This window comes from Plecotus auritus (assembly GCF_963455305.1).
Source record: "Plecotus auritus genome assembly, chromosome: 5".
Taxonomy (NCBI): domain Eukaryota; kingdom Metazoa; phylum Chordata; class Mammalia; order Chiroptera; family Vespertilionidae; genus Plecotus; species Plecotus auritus.
This window is the reverse complement of record NC_137776.1, coordinates 76423018-76443548: the sequence shown is the minus strand read 5'-3', so window position 1 is coordinate 76443548 and position 20531 is coordinate 76423018. Positions and strand designations below refer to the sequence as shown.

Here is a 20531-nt window from a genome sequence, read left to right as displayed (position 1 = left end):
GGTTCCTTAGCTTTCCCTCTGGGGAGCAATATTAGCATTCTGAAATGAGCAGAAATGCTCAAGCTTTCTTAGATGTACCACTTTTCATCCAGAGAACAGGGTGGTGTATGGTGACTAGGGGCCTCCTACCTCCGCACCATGCCTTGGTGTGATGGAAAGAAGCCCTCTCGACACGTGCCAGAACAGGTCCAAGTATTTTCTAATACCTTGGCCCGTGAGCAGATTGCGCCGCTGATGAAACTCCAAGGGAAAAGTGGCCTGGGAAACTGGCTGATCCATCACGGATGGGAAAGGATAACCTTAAGTCTAGTCTGTTGTCCCCTCCTAGGTGAGAACATGACCTGCCCATCAGTCAGAGAGAAAGCCTCCCTGGAGTCTGAGCTCTTTGCTTTGAAGGAAGTTCCTTAGTGAGCATTACAGAAAATTTTCTCAACTATGAAGGAAGACGTCCTCAAATATTTATTTCTATACCTCTTTTTTTTATACCTCCTGAACATGAGTAATAAAAATGAAGATCATTTAGTGCAATAGCCACACTAATTCTGTAATTACACATTCAGCCTCCGTCTTTTGAAAAGCAGACACGTCTATATGTATGTTTATGAACATATTATAATCTACAACATTCAAAATGTTGACTTTCACGATACAAATAATATTAAGCAAAGTTAATGATTAAATTGATACCAGAATTTGGATTTGGAAGCAGTGATTTTCTTTTAGCTATCTAAATGTGAACAATGTTAAATGAGATTAGCTGAGATAAAAATCACAATTTACAAACTTTACCTGCTCTAAGAGAATTATAGTGGATGAGACAAATTAAAACATAATTTATTATTCTCATGTTTGTATATTTATTTAGTCCTTTATTAAATCAGACACAAATTAAATTTATTGACAGACTTGCTTCATATTTATGGAAATTTATTTCATGTAATCTCATGCTTTCTACTGCATTATGCCAAGTACCCACATTGATATTCAATGCTTATAAGAGTCTATACTTAACATGAGTTTAGCTATACTCAAGAAGAGTTATATATTCAAAAGTGAAAGACTTGGAGATCTAAAAGTTAAATCTGTTCATTTGTAAACGTCATGCATTCTGTTTGCATTTAAGAAGAATGTATTAGCAGCAACCTATATAATCATCTAGTACTGTCTCCCATTCATGCAAAATTCTCTAAAGAACAATCATTGGTCAGATTTCTAGATAACTCTTATTTACTAGTAGAAGAAACTCTTTTAAAACTCCCCCAGTTGCTTTACATTTCATTATTTGGTCTTGGGTCAGCTGTCTATTGGAACACAGAAGTTGCCTAATGTATCTTTCCAAATCTTCATATAATGTGCTTTTTCAGAAGGTTACAAAATGGTATTTCATCAGAATCATGTAGAGGACTTATTTGTAAGCACAAATTTCAGTGCCTTTCCCTATCTTCCACCACTGCCCACCCCTAGATTCTAATTCATAAATCTGAGATGGGGCCCAGGTGATTTCCATGGGACAGATATTGGGGAATGAGAATTTGGGAACTGGATAGTGTAAGAAATGATGATATGGAGGTAATATTACAGTAGCAGAGGAACTACATTCTCTAATAGTTATACATGATTTGAATTTGACTGAAATAGATTATTTCTTTCCTAACTTTGTGAGCCCTAATTAAATGTAATTTTAAATCTAAAATCTTGAACCTCTTTGTTCTTATAACCACATTGCTGAGAAAACCTGAGAAACATTCTGAGGGCTGATGATTGTCCTGCATCACACTGTAGCAAGGAATAGTTTGCACCTGCCTACAGTGCTAAAGGGCTACGATAAAGACTTATCTACAATTCACCAATTATAAGTAATTTTGCTGCATAAATTGAATCTGTTTTAGAGTAATCTTTAAAATATGTGAAAATATACCCAACTCATAAGTAATCAAGGAAATGAAAAATTAAAACTTCAAAAAATACCATTGCACACCCACCAAATTGACCACAAATAACAGAAACTCTCATATATAGCTAGTGGGAACATAAATTGGTTCAACCAATGTGAAAAACAGTTTAAAGTATTTACTAACTGTGAATATGCCAATATCTTATGACCTAGCATTTCTACTCTTACTATATAGCCAAGAGAAAAGTATACTTATCTGCACATAAACTTGTACATAATGTGCACAGCAATCTGTTTAGAACTATCCAAAAACTAAAAATAATCCAAATGTTATCACAAGAAAGATGATAAACTGTGGTTCACTCATACAATGGAATAAAAATATAGATAGATAAATAGGTAGATTGATAGATGGATGATAGATGAAACATGAAACATGAATGAGTCACACAAGAATAATACTGAAAGAAAAAACTGGACACAAAAATAATATACTACTTTTTTATTTATACACAGTTCAAGAGGCAAAACTAATCTATGGTTTTAGAAATCAAAAAGGAGATATAATTGGGAAAAGAAAAGGGGAAGTAAATAGAAGTGGTAGACTAAAGGAAGACAGGTTAGAAGATTGCATAGATGATAGGAGACATTTTATTGGAGGGGAAGGAATAGGGAAGGGATTGAAGACAGAAGAGAGGAATGGGAGATTGAAAAGAGTCTAGCCAGACTGGCCAGTAAGTGGCATCAAGAACAGCCTATGGAAAGAAAATTTATGGAAAGGAAAGCTGGTGGAACAACATGGTTGATTCTCATTTTGAACATGAGTAACTTAACCATGAGAATAACATGGAAATGGTGGATCCATAATTGATTATTTGCTGGGGCAGGCATATATTTAATTGGATACAGGGAGCTTAGGAACAGTAAAAAATAATACAAGACAGGACATCAGCACTCAGAGAGCAGGTGATCCAATTGAAAGGCTAAGACAAGGAAAAAACAAGAAACCAAAATTAATCTGAATAATGTCCACTATGCCAAGAACCAGCGTATTTTACTACCAACAAAATCTTCCTTCTTGTGGGACATCCCATCTCATAAATTTTGAGCATTTTCTCTCCCTGAATAGCATAACAATCGAGATGTCCTGCATATAAAAAGGAGCAATAGTGAAATGTAGTTAATCTGTGCAAAGAAAGTAGAAATTACCATTAAATTATATAATAACACTTTATATTCACAATATAAAAATTATTATAACCTCTATAGGATAATTATACTAAAAGTTGCATACATAGTAGCAACAAACACAATCATGTAATCTAAAGGACAATATTGGATATGTAATTACATAATATTCACATGGTAATTAAGTAGATAGAACTGGATAATAAATCAATGGCTATTTTCTGCAACAGAAATGAAGCACTTATCAAGGGAGCTTATCATTGCACTCATTCTCTCTCCGTTTCTCTCTTATTCTGTCATTTCTTTTCAAGCAGGCAGACATGCAAGGGCATACTTCTTTCTTTAATCTTCAAACAGTATCTTCATAGACTGCATAAAAATATATGCATGTATGAGTATACATACAGGTTTATGAATATTCATGGAGACACAGATGTCTATAAAATATCTGGCTGCATTTAACATTTTCCCCAAATATTTCTTTTTATTTAAAAGTAATTGCTAAGACTATTTAGCTATTAACTTATATTTGTAAATGGGCCATTCACATTGTAATAGTTCGTGAAGTGTGAAATTTATTTAAAGAGAAGAAAACCAAACTAAAATAATACTACCAAAACAGGAGCTGAAGATACTCTGTAAAAATAATGGGCAACCTGAAGATTCTTTAATTGGTAATATAGAATGGTTATATGGGGGAGACTAAATTATACAATTACATGTACGTACATCAATTGTTCTACTTCATGGAATTTTGGCCTGGCCTTAAAATAAAAAGTTCTGTAAATTGGCTTTAAGATTAATAATTTAAATAAGCCTTTGATAATTTAGTACTGCACACACACACACACACACACACACACATGCACCAGTAAATTAACAGTAGGATTGATCACTTTCACAAAGAAGACTAGGTGAATTCCACAGTGCATATCCCTAGGCATCCCAGAACTGAACTCCAGTGTCAGTGCAATTCACACTCCAGGCTTCACAGTTACTTGGTTGTGTGCCAGGAGCAACAGGCCTATGAATTCTGCTAATATTCTTCCTTCATGAGGTATATGGCTGCTTTTATGTATGTATGAAATGTAGAAGAATTTCCAAGACAGTATTTTATAAACTTTTGATGAATACTTATATCAGGGAGACATAATAAGAAAAAGAAATAAACAAAACATTGGTCAGAGTATGAATTTAGTCCTTCTTCTGGCTAATGATGTCATCTCATGTGACTTGACTTATGTTTCCAAGACACCCTTTGGTCATCTTTGAACAGAGGCTGAATTGCTGAACATGCTTAAGAGTATGTCATGACTCCCTCGTCACTCACCCACCTCTATAATGGCCTTTATTATCACAGTGAACCAAAGTCTGATTTTAGTAGAAAAAAAAAGGGTGTGTGTGTGTGTTTGTGTGTGTGACATCTGTAATATTTCCAACAATAAAGATAAATAAATAAATAAATAAACAAACAAACAAACACAACAAAAGAATTAAGTGAGCCTAACTGTAGGAAATAAACTCTTATTTTTCTTTTTTAATACTTCATACATTTGCTCAGGAAAATAATCTAGAAAATAATTTTGAATATCTTTAGTGTTCTCTTTCCTTTATGTGTCTCTAAATCTGACGTACCTCCGATTACCTAGATATCTGAGGTCTAAGCGCCAGTCAGAATGTCTAAGGGCCCTGCAGCAGCCAGAGCGCAGGCCCAGCAGAGCTGGCCTAATGCCCCCTGGACCTGCAATGTCAGAGCAATGGAACTCAAACCGGATTCCCACACCTCACACTTCATGCGTCACTCTCAGACTCCCATCCCAAGCCAAGTTGATATTTGCCTCTCCAGGCACTGTCATTGATTACAGCACTGGATTCTCTTTCCTGAAGGGAACACCTAACCATCTATGTGATCTAGTCATTATTATGCAGAATCAAATCTGGGTCCCTCTGCAGGGGTCCTCAAACTTTTTAAACAGGGGGCCAGTTCACTGTCCCTCAGATCATTGTAGGGCCAGACTATAGTTAAAAAACAAAACTATGAACAAATTCCTATGCGTACTGCGGGCCCGGGACGAGTTGGCTGCTAAGCAGGACAGGCAGCAGCACCCGGCGGGCCGGATAAATGTCCTCAGCGGGCCGCATGTGGCCCGCGGGCCGTAGTTTGAGGATGCCTGCTATGCAATGAGACCAAGTTAACAGGCAAGGTATCACAAAGTAACACAAGCCTGAAGTGTCACCATTCACTGATAGCTATTTGGAAAGTTTTCTGGAAAAGTTCTAAGATTCTTAAATATGTTAATAAGAGGAATTGTGACCATTCCTTGTCTAGAGCCAGTTTGTTTTTGTTTTTTAATATATTTTATTGATTTTTTACAGAGAGGAAGTGAGAGGGAAAGAGAATTAGAAACATCAAGAGAGAGAAACACCCATCAGCTGCCTCTTGCACACCCCCTACTAGGATGTGCCCGCAACAAAGGTACATGCCCTTGACCGGAATCGAACCTGGGACCCCTCAGTCCGCAGGCCGACACTCTATACAATGATCCAAACCAGTTAGGGCTAGAGCCAGTTTTTAATCTATTTTGGTGTAGGAGGCAAAAGAGATATAACAACTTGTATACATTTGCTTAGACTTTTACGATTATTGTTCTTGAAGGTTTATATAAGGAAACAAAAACATTTAAGAAATATTAGAATTTATTCTTTTTTACATTCCTCAAATGTTTTATACAACTTAGGTATTTTAATAATTAAACTTATTATATAGTCCTAAATATATCTTCAATTTCAGAACCAAGTTGAATAAAGTAGAAAAATATTTAATCCAGGTACTAATTAAATATTCACTAGGGAAAGAAATGTGTGCAAATTTGTGACTAAAGCTGATAAATTTTCATCAGGAAAGCATGTCTAAGAAAATTAGCATTTTTCTAATTTATTACTAAAAATAGAAATATATCTCAAATATTTCCGTAGAGAAAACTGAAAAAATTAAAGGAATAAAATTGATTCTGAGCAAACAGTGCCATCTCTGAGTAACCAGGTAGAAGGAAAATGTTAAATTCAGAAAGCCAAGTTTTCAAAACTCTGATTTGAGGTAGACATATGGGGTGAGATTTAAAAAATCAGCATTTAAATTTTTAATATACTGCTATTTCAAAATTCACATTAAAAATGATGGCATCCATAATTTTAGTCAAAAAGTACCTTATAAAACTATCATGGCAACATTTTTGAAAGATCAGAGAAACCTGTATAACATTTGCTTATAAATAATGTTCATAGTTGAGTATTTCTCTTTTTCAAAGCAATCAGCTATAAAAGGTTTTAACAAGTAATGATTTATAATGTGGTAGTCATTTGAAATTTGTAAGCAACCTGACTTGCAGATGACTGCTAAATATGGCTTATCATTTGGGGCTAAATGAAAACCACATAAGTGAATAAGCATATGATGACAAAAATAAAATGAAAATGAAGCATGCACATAGAGGTCTCTGATCATAAACAAGTCATTTACCATATTTAGGCCCCCGTTTCTCTATCAAAACATTGACTATGTGTTAAAAACAATTAATTTTAGCCTAATAAAATTACTAATGTCAACTATATTAATAGTCACTATTGTGTTAATATTGCTCATGTCTTCAGAGTGCCTTTATTAGAACCCACAGGGCTAACAGATTTTAGGTAATCAAATGAAACTAAATTTTTTTTAAAAAAAAATCAGAGCACAAAGTAATAATTCATTTTTATAAAACTGGATTTTTATAAAGATATGAGAGGTGAAGAATACTGGATAGGAGGTAATCATGGAAAAGATCATCTCAGATGAGATTATCATGAAGAAAGTTATTGTCATCATGTTGTAGCCTAACTAATGGGCAGGGAATGCCTCTCTCTCTCTCTCTCTCTCTCCCTCCCCTCCCCTCCTTCCATCCTTACTTTTTTCCTTCTTCAAGATTACTCCAAATCTAAATGTTAAAGTAATGATTTCTGACATACTTAGATGTACTTTACTTCAAGTTTTTCTTCAATGTGGTACCTTGTGAAATATATAATATACTAGAGGCCCGGTGCATGAAATTCATGCATGCAGGGGGTGGTTAATTTGCATATTACTCTTTTATTAGATAGGATATGCATCTCTCTATAGCAATATGTTGCAGACTTTCAAATGTACAAGTTTCCTTTTAGTCAGATGTATATGAATAAGACAGATTATTGACATAAAATTATAAGCTTTCCACTTTGCTAAGACTTTTTCAATAATCCAAAGGTTACAGAGAATCAATTTAATTTTATTATTTGTTAGTAGCATTTAATCTTTACCACAACTAGAAGTATGCATTAAATTACTATAATTACTATAATTAATTAATTACTATAATAAAATATTTTAACCCAAGATATTTTTACTTAGGAATATTATTTTCTTTGAAAAAAAATAGTCCTTGTAAACTGTTTCAACGTTATGGTGATGAGATTAAGTCATTACTCTTTTATTCACAATGGATATACAAAGATTCTGCAGGAAAATTTTGATATGGTAACCAATGTGCTTTTGTTTCTGTAGCCCCCGACCCTTCTCTCCATTCAAACAGCAGTTAGGTTATTAACTTACCCTGCTTTATTTCCATCATCTAATTTCTCACCACCTGACATCTAACGTGTTTGTGTATTATTTATAAATACTGTAAGGTACCATAAGAGCAGTTTTGCTTTATTCATGACTAAATTCCAAGCCACAGTGGCTGGACATATTAGTTGCTCTGTTAATATTTGTTGAATTAATGACTGAGCACTTCCCCTAGTAAAGCAGAACACTTACCAAAGCAGAGAGCAGGAGTCATGCTATTGACGTTTTAATTGCAGAACCCAAAGGCAGTTATGAATTTATGTAAATGTGAGATCAGTCTAGGCTAGTTTTATCCATTCCTGAACAACCTGAAGTTTGCCAGGATGTGTATGTTCAGATGGGGAGAGGAAAGTAGGAGATGGAAGATGTAAGTCAGATGGGAAGCGAAAATGGATGCCTGTAAGTCCAGATTAAAGACCCTTTGGACATCTGGTGCCTGCATGGAATAGACACTCGGTTACTAGATCAATGAACCAACTACCAGACCCTCCACAGTGTCATGTGAATAAAAGACGTGACTTGCTAAATTCCCAGATATTGGGAATACATTGATTTAAACTAAACTTTTCAACTTCCAATAGGTTTAAGTTCACAGTCATAGCCTAACCTGTGCATGAAATTAAACCTATTCAAGAAACTATTTTCTTCTGTGGGCTGATCTACTCACATTCAGACTCAATATAGAATTCCATTCTAAACTCATGGATCATTTCAGAAATTATTTTTTAAATATATTTTTATTGATTTCAGAGAAGAAGGGAGAGGGAGAGAGAGATAGAAACATCAATGATGAGAAAGAATCATTGATTGGCTGCCTTCTGCACGCCCCCTATTAGGGGTCGAGCTCATAACCCGGGCATGTGCCCTTGACCAGAATCAAACCTGAGACCCTTCACTGAGCCAAGCCAGCCAGGGCCAGAAGTGTATATTTCTATATACATAATCTATATATTGCATTGTGTGCTCATTGCTCAAAGTCAAATGATCTTTTGTCAATATACATTTGGTTTCATTTACCCTTTATCCCCATCCCCTTCCCTCTGGTAACAACCATAAGGTTATCTATGTCTATGAGTTTCAGTGTTATATTTCACATATGAGTGTAATCATATGATTTTTAGCTTTTTCTGATGTGATTTTCTATTTCTCAGTGTGCTATACTTAAGTTGTATTTGATTTTTTTATGTCAACCCCCAATAAATAGGTTTTTCTCCTAATAGTTCATTTTCATAATTAACCATCTATGTTATGACATATTATTGCTATCTCCTTTTTAGTATTTGCTCTTTTTAGTGTAACTTCATTTGTTGGAAAACAATGGATTTTAAAATATATTTATTTAAATTAAACTTATTGTTATATATTTGCATTCATGAGAATGAAACTGACCAAATAAATACAATTATGAATGCACTGTTTGATTTAAGCAAAGATCTGTTCTTTATTTTGTAGGTTACATAACCATAGGGTAAATTATAAATATAATCTATATTTAACGATAGGATAAATTATACATATAATTCCCTCCTATCTTTGGTCTTTTGTTCTGCGACTCAGAAGCTATTAGTTTAAGATATGACAATTTTTTTTCTTTACCTCTAGAGCTGATGATGACATACTGACTCTCTTGCTATTTTCATCAATAATCAAGATAAATACAAAATATTTTCTAGCCAAATATGAACTACCAAAGAGGTTCTATTTTTCCATCAAACAGAATAATAAGTTTATACTAATTAAATATTTAACAGTTAAACATGAAGGTTATCATATCTATATATATAAAAGGATAAGTGACCGACCGACAGGATGATCGGCAGATACATATGACAAGCACTGGCAATCTAAAAATCAATGTTGACTCATGCATGCACGATTATTTGTCCTCATCTGACACTGGCCTCCCATTTAAATTAATTTAAAGACAGTTTCCCATGATGCCAGCATTTGTGATGACTATTTTTTTAATTTATTTATTGATTACGGTGTTACATATGTGTCCTTATTCCCCCATTTAATAAGTCACAAGGACTAACTCTAGATAGAGTAGGAATATTCCTACCTGAACTCGTTTTTGGATATTGTTAGTTATATGTTGCTTTTTCTTGAGTTTGAAGAGCATGTAATGTTAAAGTTAAAGTTGTAAATACTTCATCACAAGGGAAATTAGTCAAGCACTCTGAAAGTGTTTTTACTCTTAATATGGTATACAGGGAGATATTAGAATAAGTTTAATCAATTTATCAGTCATTGTTTTTATCAATGTTGTTTTTGTATCATATTTTTGTTGTTTTTATATCATGTCTTTGTTGTTATATCATGCTATTTATTTATCAATTTATATATTTTTTTCATATACACTTTACTAGTTTTCTTTCATCTCTGACACTGCTATTATAGAGAAAGAGCAATTAGCAATATTAAAATATTTCTTCTAATTAATTTCCTTTCAATGTGCACAAATCCGTGCACATTTGAAGATTCCTGACTCATGGCATTTTCTCAAAACATGTCTTTTGACATTCCAAATCTGAATAAAGAACTATGTTTTAAAGTTACTCTTAAATTTACATTGAAATAATTTCTCTCAAAAATAATGTTGGCAGAAGCATTTAAGTAGAAAGAATTTGTTGGTTTGAAGTAAGCCTCAAGTAAATATTTTTGTTTAATCTGTGTGTCTGTCTTTGCATAATTTATGTACTATATCGTTTTCAAATATCCAATTCTGTAGATAATTATTTATGAACCCATTTAATTTACTAAACACCAAGCACAGCAGAATTAGAATCATGGATGGCTTCCATTCATTCCTTGCTTTTTACTTATTTGTTTTTACTAAGGGCTTGCAACTGGGCCTGCTCAGTTTAATACAAACCCCTCTTTAGACAGTTGCTAACTATGACTTGTATGACAAGTTATTAAACAGTTTTCAAACTTTTTTTGTATATTCACTTTTCCCTAAATTGGAAAAAGAAGGCTAAATACCCATTGGTAGTGCTAATGTGGCATAAAAGTAGATCAGACCACCCAACCTTTTCATAATTTATGGTAAAGCACTGTTTCAAGATTATTGTGAGATTGGGTTATCTCAAAATCAAGTGAAGCTGGATTTTTTTTTTAAAAAAAGTTGCTGCTACAATACCATCAAGAGTAATAAAACTTTTTTAAAGATTTTTTTTTTTAGTAATCTATAATAATAAAAGTGTAATATGCAAATCGACCAAACTGCTGAACAGCCGAACGACCGTCTGGACGACCTTCCGGACGAAGCTGGGACTGCGAGGGCTGAGGTAGCTGGGGCTGCGAAGGCCTACTCTTGCACGAATTTCGTGCATCGGGTCTCTGGTACTTACTGAATTATTAAACATAATTACTAAAATTCCAAGTATAAGCTACATCACAGAGATAAAACTTCATCCATATTTAACTTTATAAACATATCATTGGAACTTGAAACTTAATAGTGTAACATATAATGTTATGCTTCTATATAGAATGGAATAAAATTCATTTCTGATCTTTGACAGTTCTTTTCTCATTCATCTCTAAGTTGCAGCTTTGACTGACTTTTAATTGTAAAATATATGCCATTTGTTTTGTTTTATTCACCAAAAGTTATGTAGGCAAGTGTTTTCAAAGAGTTTTTATATTGATGTGTCCCCCAAAACCTAGAATAATAAATAATATCCATTCCTGTTTAATATATACATATATATCTCAACTGAATAAATTAATAATTAGTATATGTACTTTGAATCATATTTGACAAACGATTTTTTTGAAGGATTTACTTAAGTTTCCAATAAATTCTATTTTATATAAGCACACTTTGTCTAAATCTTTTGCCTCATTGTTATTTTTATGTTTTCTTTAAAAATAAGATATACAGTAAAAATAGATTTTTAATAATTCTATTTTTACTACTAGATCAAATTATCTTCAACAATATTTTCATAATTCTGAAAATGTCCTCTCAACCATCTAGAATTAAATGATAAAATTATTGCATTATCTTACCCTTAGGTCACCATTCTATATCATGGTCACATGTATTTATTTTTCTTTACACACATTAATTCAAACTCAATTCTATTTTTACACTATTTTTTTTTCAAACTGAAAACACAAGCACAAAGTTTTTCATGGAGTGTGGGACTCAATGAACTATAAGTAAAGATGGCCCAGAACTCTGGCACTGCCTTTTAAAGGAGATCTTGTCAGAGAACAGAAAAAATAATGGCCTCGCAGGCCGAAAACAGGATCCTTCTACTTGGTTAACATTCACTCACGTACTTAATACCATCTACTAAGTTCAGGCATTGAGTTAACTCCCAAGATTGATGAGGTATGCAAAGCACCATGGCCTGTTTCATATTCTAGTAAGATAGAGAGTCAAGAACATGAATGATGATATTAATACAGTGTGAAAGTGAATGTCTTAGGACAAAGGGAAGTTAAGAAGACAAAGTGGGGGCATTAGCAGACATGAAGAATTCCATGTGTTAAGAGAAAGAGGTATAAACAATTGAAGGGGGTACATGTTAGAAACAATGAATAGTTTGTTTCCAAGGATGGAAGAAAGAGCACATGTGTTGTAGTAATCCAGGTGAGATGATAGGAGTCTACATGAATGTAGTGCTTATCTTCTCGCCAAGAGAAAAAGATTTGGGAGACACTCAGTACCTGAGGTTCCAAATGCTTTATCACTCTAGATGTGAGTGTTCTAAGATCTTCAATACTTGAATACTTAAGAAATAACTAGTCCTGAGTAATTTAACTTTTTTTATGTCAGGATATTTTCTTGGGGTTTTAGCTTAGTTCTAATTGGCCTCCATACTAACACTAGCACTGAAATGATTCTATTTTATATTTCTTTCATTATTAAAGTCATTGGGTCTCTTCTATTTGAGCCTAATGTAGGCTTACTCAGCTCAAGTTTAAAATTCTTACTAACAACTATTTTCAATGGAGTAGGAACTTGCAACAACCAGGTTGAGCCAGTGTGCCAACAGAGCTGTGAACATTATCCTAATGAGCCTAAAAAGATGGAGTAGAAGGGGCAGAAATATATATTTTTTCTATCACTTTGGATGACCTCTATGCCCTCTTTCACCTCGACTACCCCTGCATCACCACACTGTTGTCCATGTACATGATATCTCTCTCTCTTTTTTTTCTTTTTTGTTCAATTCCTCTACTCCCAATAACCCCCCTCCCCCCCCCCCCCGCCACACACACACCAGAGCTGTTTGCTCTCTATCTATGAGTCTGTCTCTATTTTGCTTTGTAGTTCAGTTCATTCATTACATTCTACATATGAGTGATATCCCATGGTACTTGTCTTTATCTGACTGGCTTATTTAACTTAGCATAATGTTCTCCAGGTCCATCCATTAAACAATAATAAAATATACCAGGAGAAGCCTACTTTGGGATTCAGTCCCACAAGGCTATAAATTATGACTATTATGTTCTCTAACCTGGCGGATAGGAAGAAGGGCTTAATCTTATTTCTTGCCACTTGTAAAGTTGTACGGATAATACTGATTTCACAGGGTTGTATGAGCATTAGTTAAACCATCATGTATCAAATGAAATTATGTATAATAGCACATATCTCTGTTACCAATACATTATACATGTTCAGTGATTATTATTTCCCTTGCCAGACCTCCTTGGGAAAATCTAATAGAAACAGAAAAGATAAATTTCAAGATTTCCTTTCTGTGTCTTTGCAAATGCTCTTCTGCTTACTCTTCCCTCTCTTCACCTGGTTAGCTTCTACTTTCTTCTGGTCTCAGCTTGGATTTCGTTTCCTTCAAGAAGTCTTTCCAATAGTCTGAATTCTATGTTCTTTCCTGGGTACTGGTATCCTCTGTGTTTTATGAAACTGTCACATAATAATTTGTTTCATCTTCAGAATCACACAAAGGGCTGTAAGCCCTTTGAGGGCAGGAACTCTCTCTCACACCACTGCTTCCTCCATGTTTAACCTAGTGATAGGCTTATTATAAACACCAAAATATGTTCACTCACTGGCTGACTAGTGGAATAAAATTGCTTTGGAAGGAAAATGGTAAAAATAACCCATCACATCATCACATACGATAGGCTCACATCTATATTTCATAACTTTTATAAGTTACTTCATAGACTATGATTCTAATATCAGTTGCAACAATTACGTTTGGATTTCCGTCAGGTAGTCCTATTTTTATAAACTTGAGATGCTACTTAATGTCTACACTTTTTGGAACCAGTGGGTGTTAGCCATGCAGGTACATTTCTAATAAACTGATTTCTAATTGAAAGTATAATGGTTCCTCCAGCAGATCACTAGAGGACTTTGAAAATATCAATGACAGAACAGATTGTCATTTGATTTGAATACCTGGCTCTTAGACACAGATTGAATTGGTCCTCATTGTCCCTTTCTCCCTAATGTCATTATTATTTAATTACAAATAGCACTAGGTATTGTTGACCTCATGGTTAACTTCCAGATTTAAATGTAAAATGCCATGCTTTTTTTTAAAAAAAGTATACTAAGAATCCTTGCTCCAATATAGCATGAAATGGAGTTATATTTGCTCTTGAACAACTTAAAGAATACTTAATGTAACTGTTGCCATTATTTATCTCTGTCTCTCCTCCCTGGGAGCTGCTGTTAAAATTAATTTGCATTTCAGACCTCCAGATTTTATATTGCCATTAGGGTTGTGAAATGTTTTTACTCAGCACAACTAAGAACTGATGCTTTACCTCCCACTAATGGACCTTTAATTAGGCACTGTAATGAACCATTCTGTCATCCCTTCATTTACAGAGAGAAGGTTTTGTATATGTAAGATAAAATTTTGACAGAACACCAGGTCCATTGAACCTTGCCAGCTCACTTGTAATAGATCCTAAATTTATTATGCTTTTGTCAGCTGTTGGATTTATCATTTTAATGACACTGTCCACAGACATATTTTGCTGCCAAAGAATAGCATCACCATACTTCAGGAATGTTTGTTGACATCTTGATCAACAACTCCTGGGGTCCAATTCTGACTATAATATCACTACTTTTGGATCTTGAGCAAATTATTTAACCTCTGTCTAAGGATTAATTGGTTAATTTTAATAAGCACTTTATAGTGAAAGGTGGGAAGTGCTATGACTGCTAATAGTGATAATAAAGTGATAATGTAGGCTTTTACAATGCATTAAGCTAATTCAGACTGTGATTCTGTTAAGTTTCCAAGTAAATATAAGTGGCTGAATTTATTCTTTTTTAAGAATTCAAACTGCTGTGATGATGGCCTCATAGTATTTTTAAAACTTATTTTGAAAAAATCAAGATTGTTGTATCCTGATTACATACAGCTTTTGTACATTGAATAGATTGTTCTTTTATTACCTCATATCTAAACAACCCTCATTTGTTTATTTATGGTTATTTTTTTTCTCATTTGGTTATCTGCCAAATGCCACTGCCGAGTGTAGTCTCAAAGAGGTCTTCTGAGACAAGTCAGAATGACACAAATCACAATAATACAAGGTAAAAGTGAATAGAGCCAGAAAGAGGTAAAGAACCAGTGACTTTAAAATTAAGAAGAAAAAGAGATTAATTCAAACTGAGGGCTAATATGAGCAACTTGTAAAAGGGAATGATGTTTAAGCCAGAAAGATACATATAGATAGGTTTGGGCATAGAGGGATGAAGGTTAATAGGAATCCAAAGAAAATGCATTTCAGAGGAAGAGAATGGCATGAGAAAGTCACAGTATCAAGGAAGTTGACATATAAAGAACTATGATTGATATGGTTTTATTAGAATAAAAAAGAGGATGCAAAGATAGCTTGGATATTAATGACCATTTGCATTATTCAAGATAGTAGTTGGTACTGACCCTATTCAGGACTGTGAGAATAATGGAGCAAGAAAGAAAACTAAACAAAACTGTGAGTAGTAAATGGAAGTTGTGTTTGAATACTATGAGAGGAGATGTGAGAGCCATGAGGACTGAGCAACATGTGAGTAAGGTTCCATGCACATAAATTGACCGTATTTGCCAAATTATCTCTGATGGCCTGTGATGCATATAACTTAAGAGGTAAGTTGGGCAAGCAATATGAAAAAGGGCATTGGCTTAGGGTAGTAGCATCTATATATGCCAAGAAGGGTCTGTCCTCATATGTAGAGAATGTACATACAGAAAAGGAAGGACCAATTTTGAAATCAAGTTATCTCTTTGTTGCTCAAGTAGCCCCCTGTTGGAACATCAGATGCAAAATATTTAATACTATGACTTATTCTCAAATAAGGTCCATGCATATACTGGTAACTTGATTCTTTGCTGTTCTGTATACTTGCTACAATGACAAGAGACCTAGGCCACTCTCAGTGAAGTCCTCAATGATATCAAATGATACAGAGACCACAATGTTAAAGAACGTTTGGGGGTGTGGGCCATGGAAGTGGATTGTTTGGGTTTGAATCCTAGCTTTCCCAATTACTAACACTGTCATCTTCAGGAGGCTCTTTATGCTTCCTCAGTTGCCTCCTCTGTAAAATGAGAACAAAGGCAATACCGTGTTCATTAGCTAAATTAAATGAATTGATCAAATTAATGCAAAAAAAGAAGTAATTGCAAGAGTTCCTGAATATAGAAAGATCTCAGTAAATGTGATTGAGATGAAAAATCAATTTTTTAAAATTTTTGATAGAATGTACAACTGGTTTATGTGGCCGCTGTTTTGAAAATATAGAGGGTGCAGAGGGAATGCATAGAGATCAGTCAGTAATAATCCAGATAAGAGATGCTAGTAGCTTCAATGACGGTAGTGAGAATAGAGGCGATGGAAAGTATTCAAATTTGGGATGTATTTTAAAGGTAAAAGTGAGAATGAAGGTGGAGTACAAAAGAAAGAGAAAAGTAAAATATGACTCCAAGATTTCTGAACTTGGGTGTTTCACTTTATAGACATAAGATAAACTATGGTAGAGGAGTTTTGGGGTGAGAATATCAGGTTAATTTAGAAATGAGTCAAGCTGTCAAATAGACATTTAAGTATAAAAATCTGCTACTCAAAAGCTAGGTTCAGCTGGATACATAAATTTGGAACTATTTATATTTGGATGGTATAAAAGGCTATGTAATTAGTTGAAATTATCCAGGCAGTGGGTCTCAATCTTGATCACATATATAAAACATCTGGAAAACATTAAATAATATAGATGTCCCATTACAGGCAAAGAGAATCAAAATCTTAGGTAATGCTTGGGAAACTATATTTTAGCAATCTTCAACCTTCTTAATCTTGTGGCATACATAAACTAATTACTAAAATTCTGTGGCACATCAAAAAATATATATTTTTGTCCTAGCCAGTTTGGCTCAGTGGATGGAGTGTTGGCCTGTGGACTGAAGGGTCCTCCCAAGTTTGATTCTGGACAAGGGCAGATGCCCGGGGGGTTATGGGCTCGATCCCAGTAGGGGGCATGCAGGAAGCAGCTGATCAATGATCTTCTCTCATCATTGATGTTTCTATCTTTCTCTCTCTCTCCCTTCCTCTCTGAAATCAATAAAAATATAATTAAATATATATATATTTTGCCAATCTGACAAAAAAATAGGTATAATTTTGAATCATTCACATTGAACAGCTATTGGGTTGGCTGTTGTCTTTTTTTTTCCAATTTGACAATCTAATGGAAAAGAGGTCAGTGCCCCTAACTAAATAGTTAGGTATTGCATGTTTCACTGAGTGAAAATCACTGCTATATTTTATTAAACCTGTTGAGGTCTTTTTAATGTGCAGATTTTTACAGAAGTCACAGGCTCAAGGAGTAACTATCTATAATAATAAAAGGGTAATATGCTAATTAGACCAGACATCCTTCTGGAGGAAGCCAGGGCTAGAGGGAAGCAGCCCGGGTCCCAGGTGCCTGCCAGCGGCCAGAGGGGAGCCAGTGCCGGCAGCCGGGGGAGGGCAGGCCTACTTTTGCATGAATTTCCACGCATCGGGCCTCTAGTTTTAGAATAAAAGGAAATATGAAGGCAGAGTCACAAGTAACACCAATATTTAAAAGTCAAGGAGAGAAGGAGGAATCAGCAAAAAGGCCTGCGAAAAAGCAGGCAGTAAAATTAGTATGAAATTAAGAGATCAGTAAAAATACAGACAAGTGAATAAGGTGTTTTAAGGAGGAAGTGATTAAGTGCTGACTATTGGGGTAAAATAGGAATTGAAAAATGACCACTGGGTATAAAAACATGAATAACATGAAAATAAATTAGTTAACTTGACTTTGATAAAAGATGTTTCAGCAGAACATTGAAGATAAAAAGCCGACAGAGAGAGAGTCAAAAGAATAATAGAGGAATTAGAGAGTATAACAACTCTTAAAAGCAATGCTACTATTTAAAAATGAGTAAGTTAATACAGATGTAGCTAGAAAGGGATGTGGTCAAAGATAAGGTTTTTCAAGAAAAAAAAAAAAACTACGTAGAAAGGAAAACACTAATAAAGCAGGAGGAAGGAGGGGCAGTGGTAAGAGATGTGTCCATGAGTAGCTACATGTAAATAGTGTATGAGTGAGTAGTGTAGCATTGACATAGCGCAGGTTCCTCTCCACGAGGAGGAAGGCAGTGTGTGGGGGTATAGAATAAAGTAGGCTGAGGGGTGTGGAGGTGGGAACTTGTGGCAGTTCTCTTTAGACAGCTGTCTTCAGCTGAGAGTAAAGTTGGGGAGCAGGTACTGGAGGTTTGAGGAGAAAAGAGAGAATATGACATAGACATTTAGGAGAGTCAATTGATTAGTGAAATACACTAAGAAGCCACAGTAAGTATCCATTTGAGATTAGTGATAAAAAACTCAACTAAGACCAGTGTGTATGACTATGTGTTTTTCTTCAGTTGCATTTAGCAACAGGGCACCAGTTCAGGAAAGAGGGAACATTGGACTTAACTATGTTATGTATTTCCAGAAAAAACAACAGAAGGGAAGAGGGAACAAGGCAGTGGAGGAGGATACAAGGGAATGCTTATAATGATAGGCCATGGAATCTAAGCTGGAGAAGGAAGAAATATAGAATCTTTAAGAGAAGGATAAAGGACAATGTAAAGAATTATTGGAGTTGAGGTGACTCAGGGGCTGAAACTGAAAAATGGGGTGGCTGCAACTGAGATAATGTAGAAAATACAGTATAGGTAACAAGGAAGCTTCTTCATGTAAACATTAACGCATGCTGCCTGGCGCAGCTCCCACTTACAGTCCTGACATCTGTCCCCCGTGTGTTCAGGCGGGCAGTGGCAGTAAGGCTGGTTCCCAGCAGTCACACTGCAGGTCCCTTCGTTCTGACAAAAATCCTCACAGACCGTCTTGCCACAGTTTGGTCCAGTGAACCCCAACGCACAGCGGCAGGTGGGTCTCCCTATTGGAAAATGTAATGAAAAGGAAATTACTGAACTAAAATGGTTTATTTTCATGGAGTCTTCACTACATAAGAATCAGGAAGCCAGCGTTCTGGTCAAAGTTGGTTTCTTACTTAAATCTGTGACTTGAGGCAGTAATGTGACCTCTTTGGGTCTCAGTTTCCCAATGTTCCCATGATTCCTAGATTCAATGATAACTCAGCTTCACATCTGGCAAAATTAGCAGAGCTCATTTTATACATAATTATATATCCACAGAAATATTTTATGCTCTAAAGTGCTTTCATAATTCTCTGTGTTACTCTTTCCTGTCCCATTTTGCCTTTTCAATTATGATTGCTCCACTCATGTGGTAATGCAGACTGTATTGGCCATTAGAAGATAAAGTACAGAAAATTTTATTTCCCCGTGTTTAATCATGTACCAACTATTGCTGGATCTACATAAAATAGAGCTTAGACTTATTATAAAAATATTTTAATGAACTTAAAGTGGACATATCATCTATACTAATATTTATGAATGTTATTTTATTTGATTTAAATACACATACTGTGTTTAGATATAAGCACTTACACAGTCCCATTTTATTTCATTTTGATATTTTTCTTCATAGTAAGGACTGTCACTTCTAGTCTGGTAAGATGATTTAGAAGTCTAATGTTAATAGTACACAATAGCAAATCTGATGGATCATCTTTGGATATTTTTCTTTATTTGCTCTGTGGGAACTAACATCGCAGTGAAAGCTGAACAATCCTTTAAGGTGTTTTGAACATAACAGTTAACTACTATATCAGGAATGAGTCTCTCTAACTGCCTGGACTGTCAAGAACTGAGTAGAAAATTGAGTGCAGAACTAGCTCTGTAGATGTGGTGAACAAAACAAAACTAAATGAATGGCTATCATTTGTAAGGGGGAAAGAATGAGGTTTAGAAATTGTACAAATATAAAATAATAACATCAAATAGCATAAGAAAGAAATTCAGTTATAGATCTCAATGAACTAGAACTCAGAAAATGACAGAGTGGCTAACATCAGAAAATATCCAACAATCTCCTCTCACTTTTGTGGAAATTAAGCATAGTTAGAGTGGCCAGAAAAATGCATGAGTGTAATGCTTAAGACTTGAGGTATGAAAGTGATATGTTTTCTTTATTGCCATAGATCCTATATTCTACAATGAAGGACAATTCTATGTTTCTACTTTAAAAAAAAATAAAGCATTCTTAGGTGACTAAAATGTCTCCAAATAAAATCTACCTGCATTTCCAAGAGAAGGAATAAATTGAAGCTTCACAATTTACTTATTTAATTTACTTTGAAAGGGCTCCACACACTTAAACATGCTAGAAGCTATTGCTTTTCGATGAAGAAAATTATAC

General features: G+C 34.6%; 1 protein-coding gene across 2 annotated transcripts in view; it reads right to left on the bottom strand.

The window, feature by feature from the left end:
* LRP1B (LDL receptor related protein 1B) overlaps positions 1-20531 on the bottom strand; it is a 1782191-nt gene that overhangs the window by 50578 nt on the left and 1711082 nt on the right. For both annotated transcript variants that reach the window (XM_080670835.1, XM_080670834.1), the window contains exon 84: positions 18982-19143. In XM_080670835.1, the coding sequence (XP_080526961.1) occupies positions 18982-19143 (162 nt within the window). The remainder of the gene's footprint in view (positions 1-18981; positions 19144-20531) is intronic.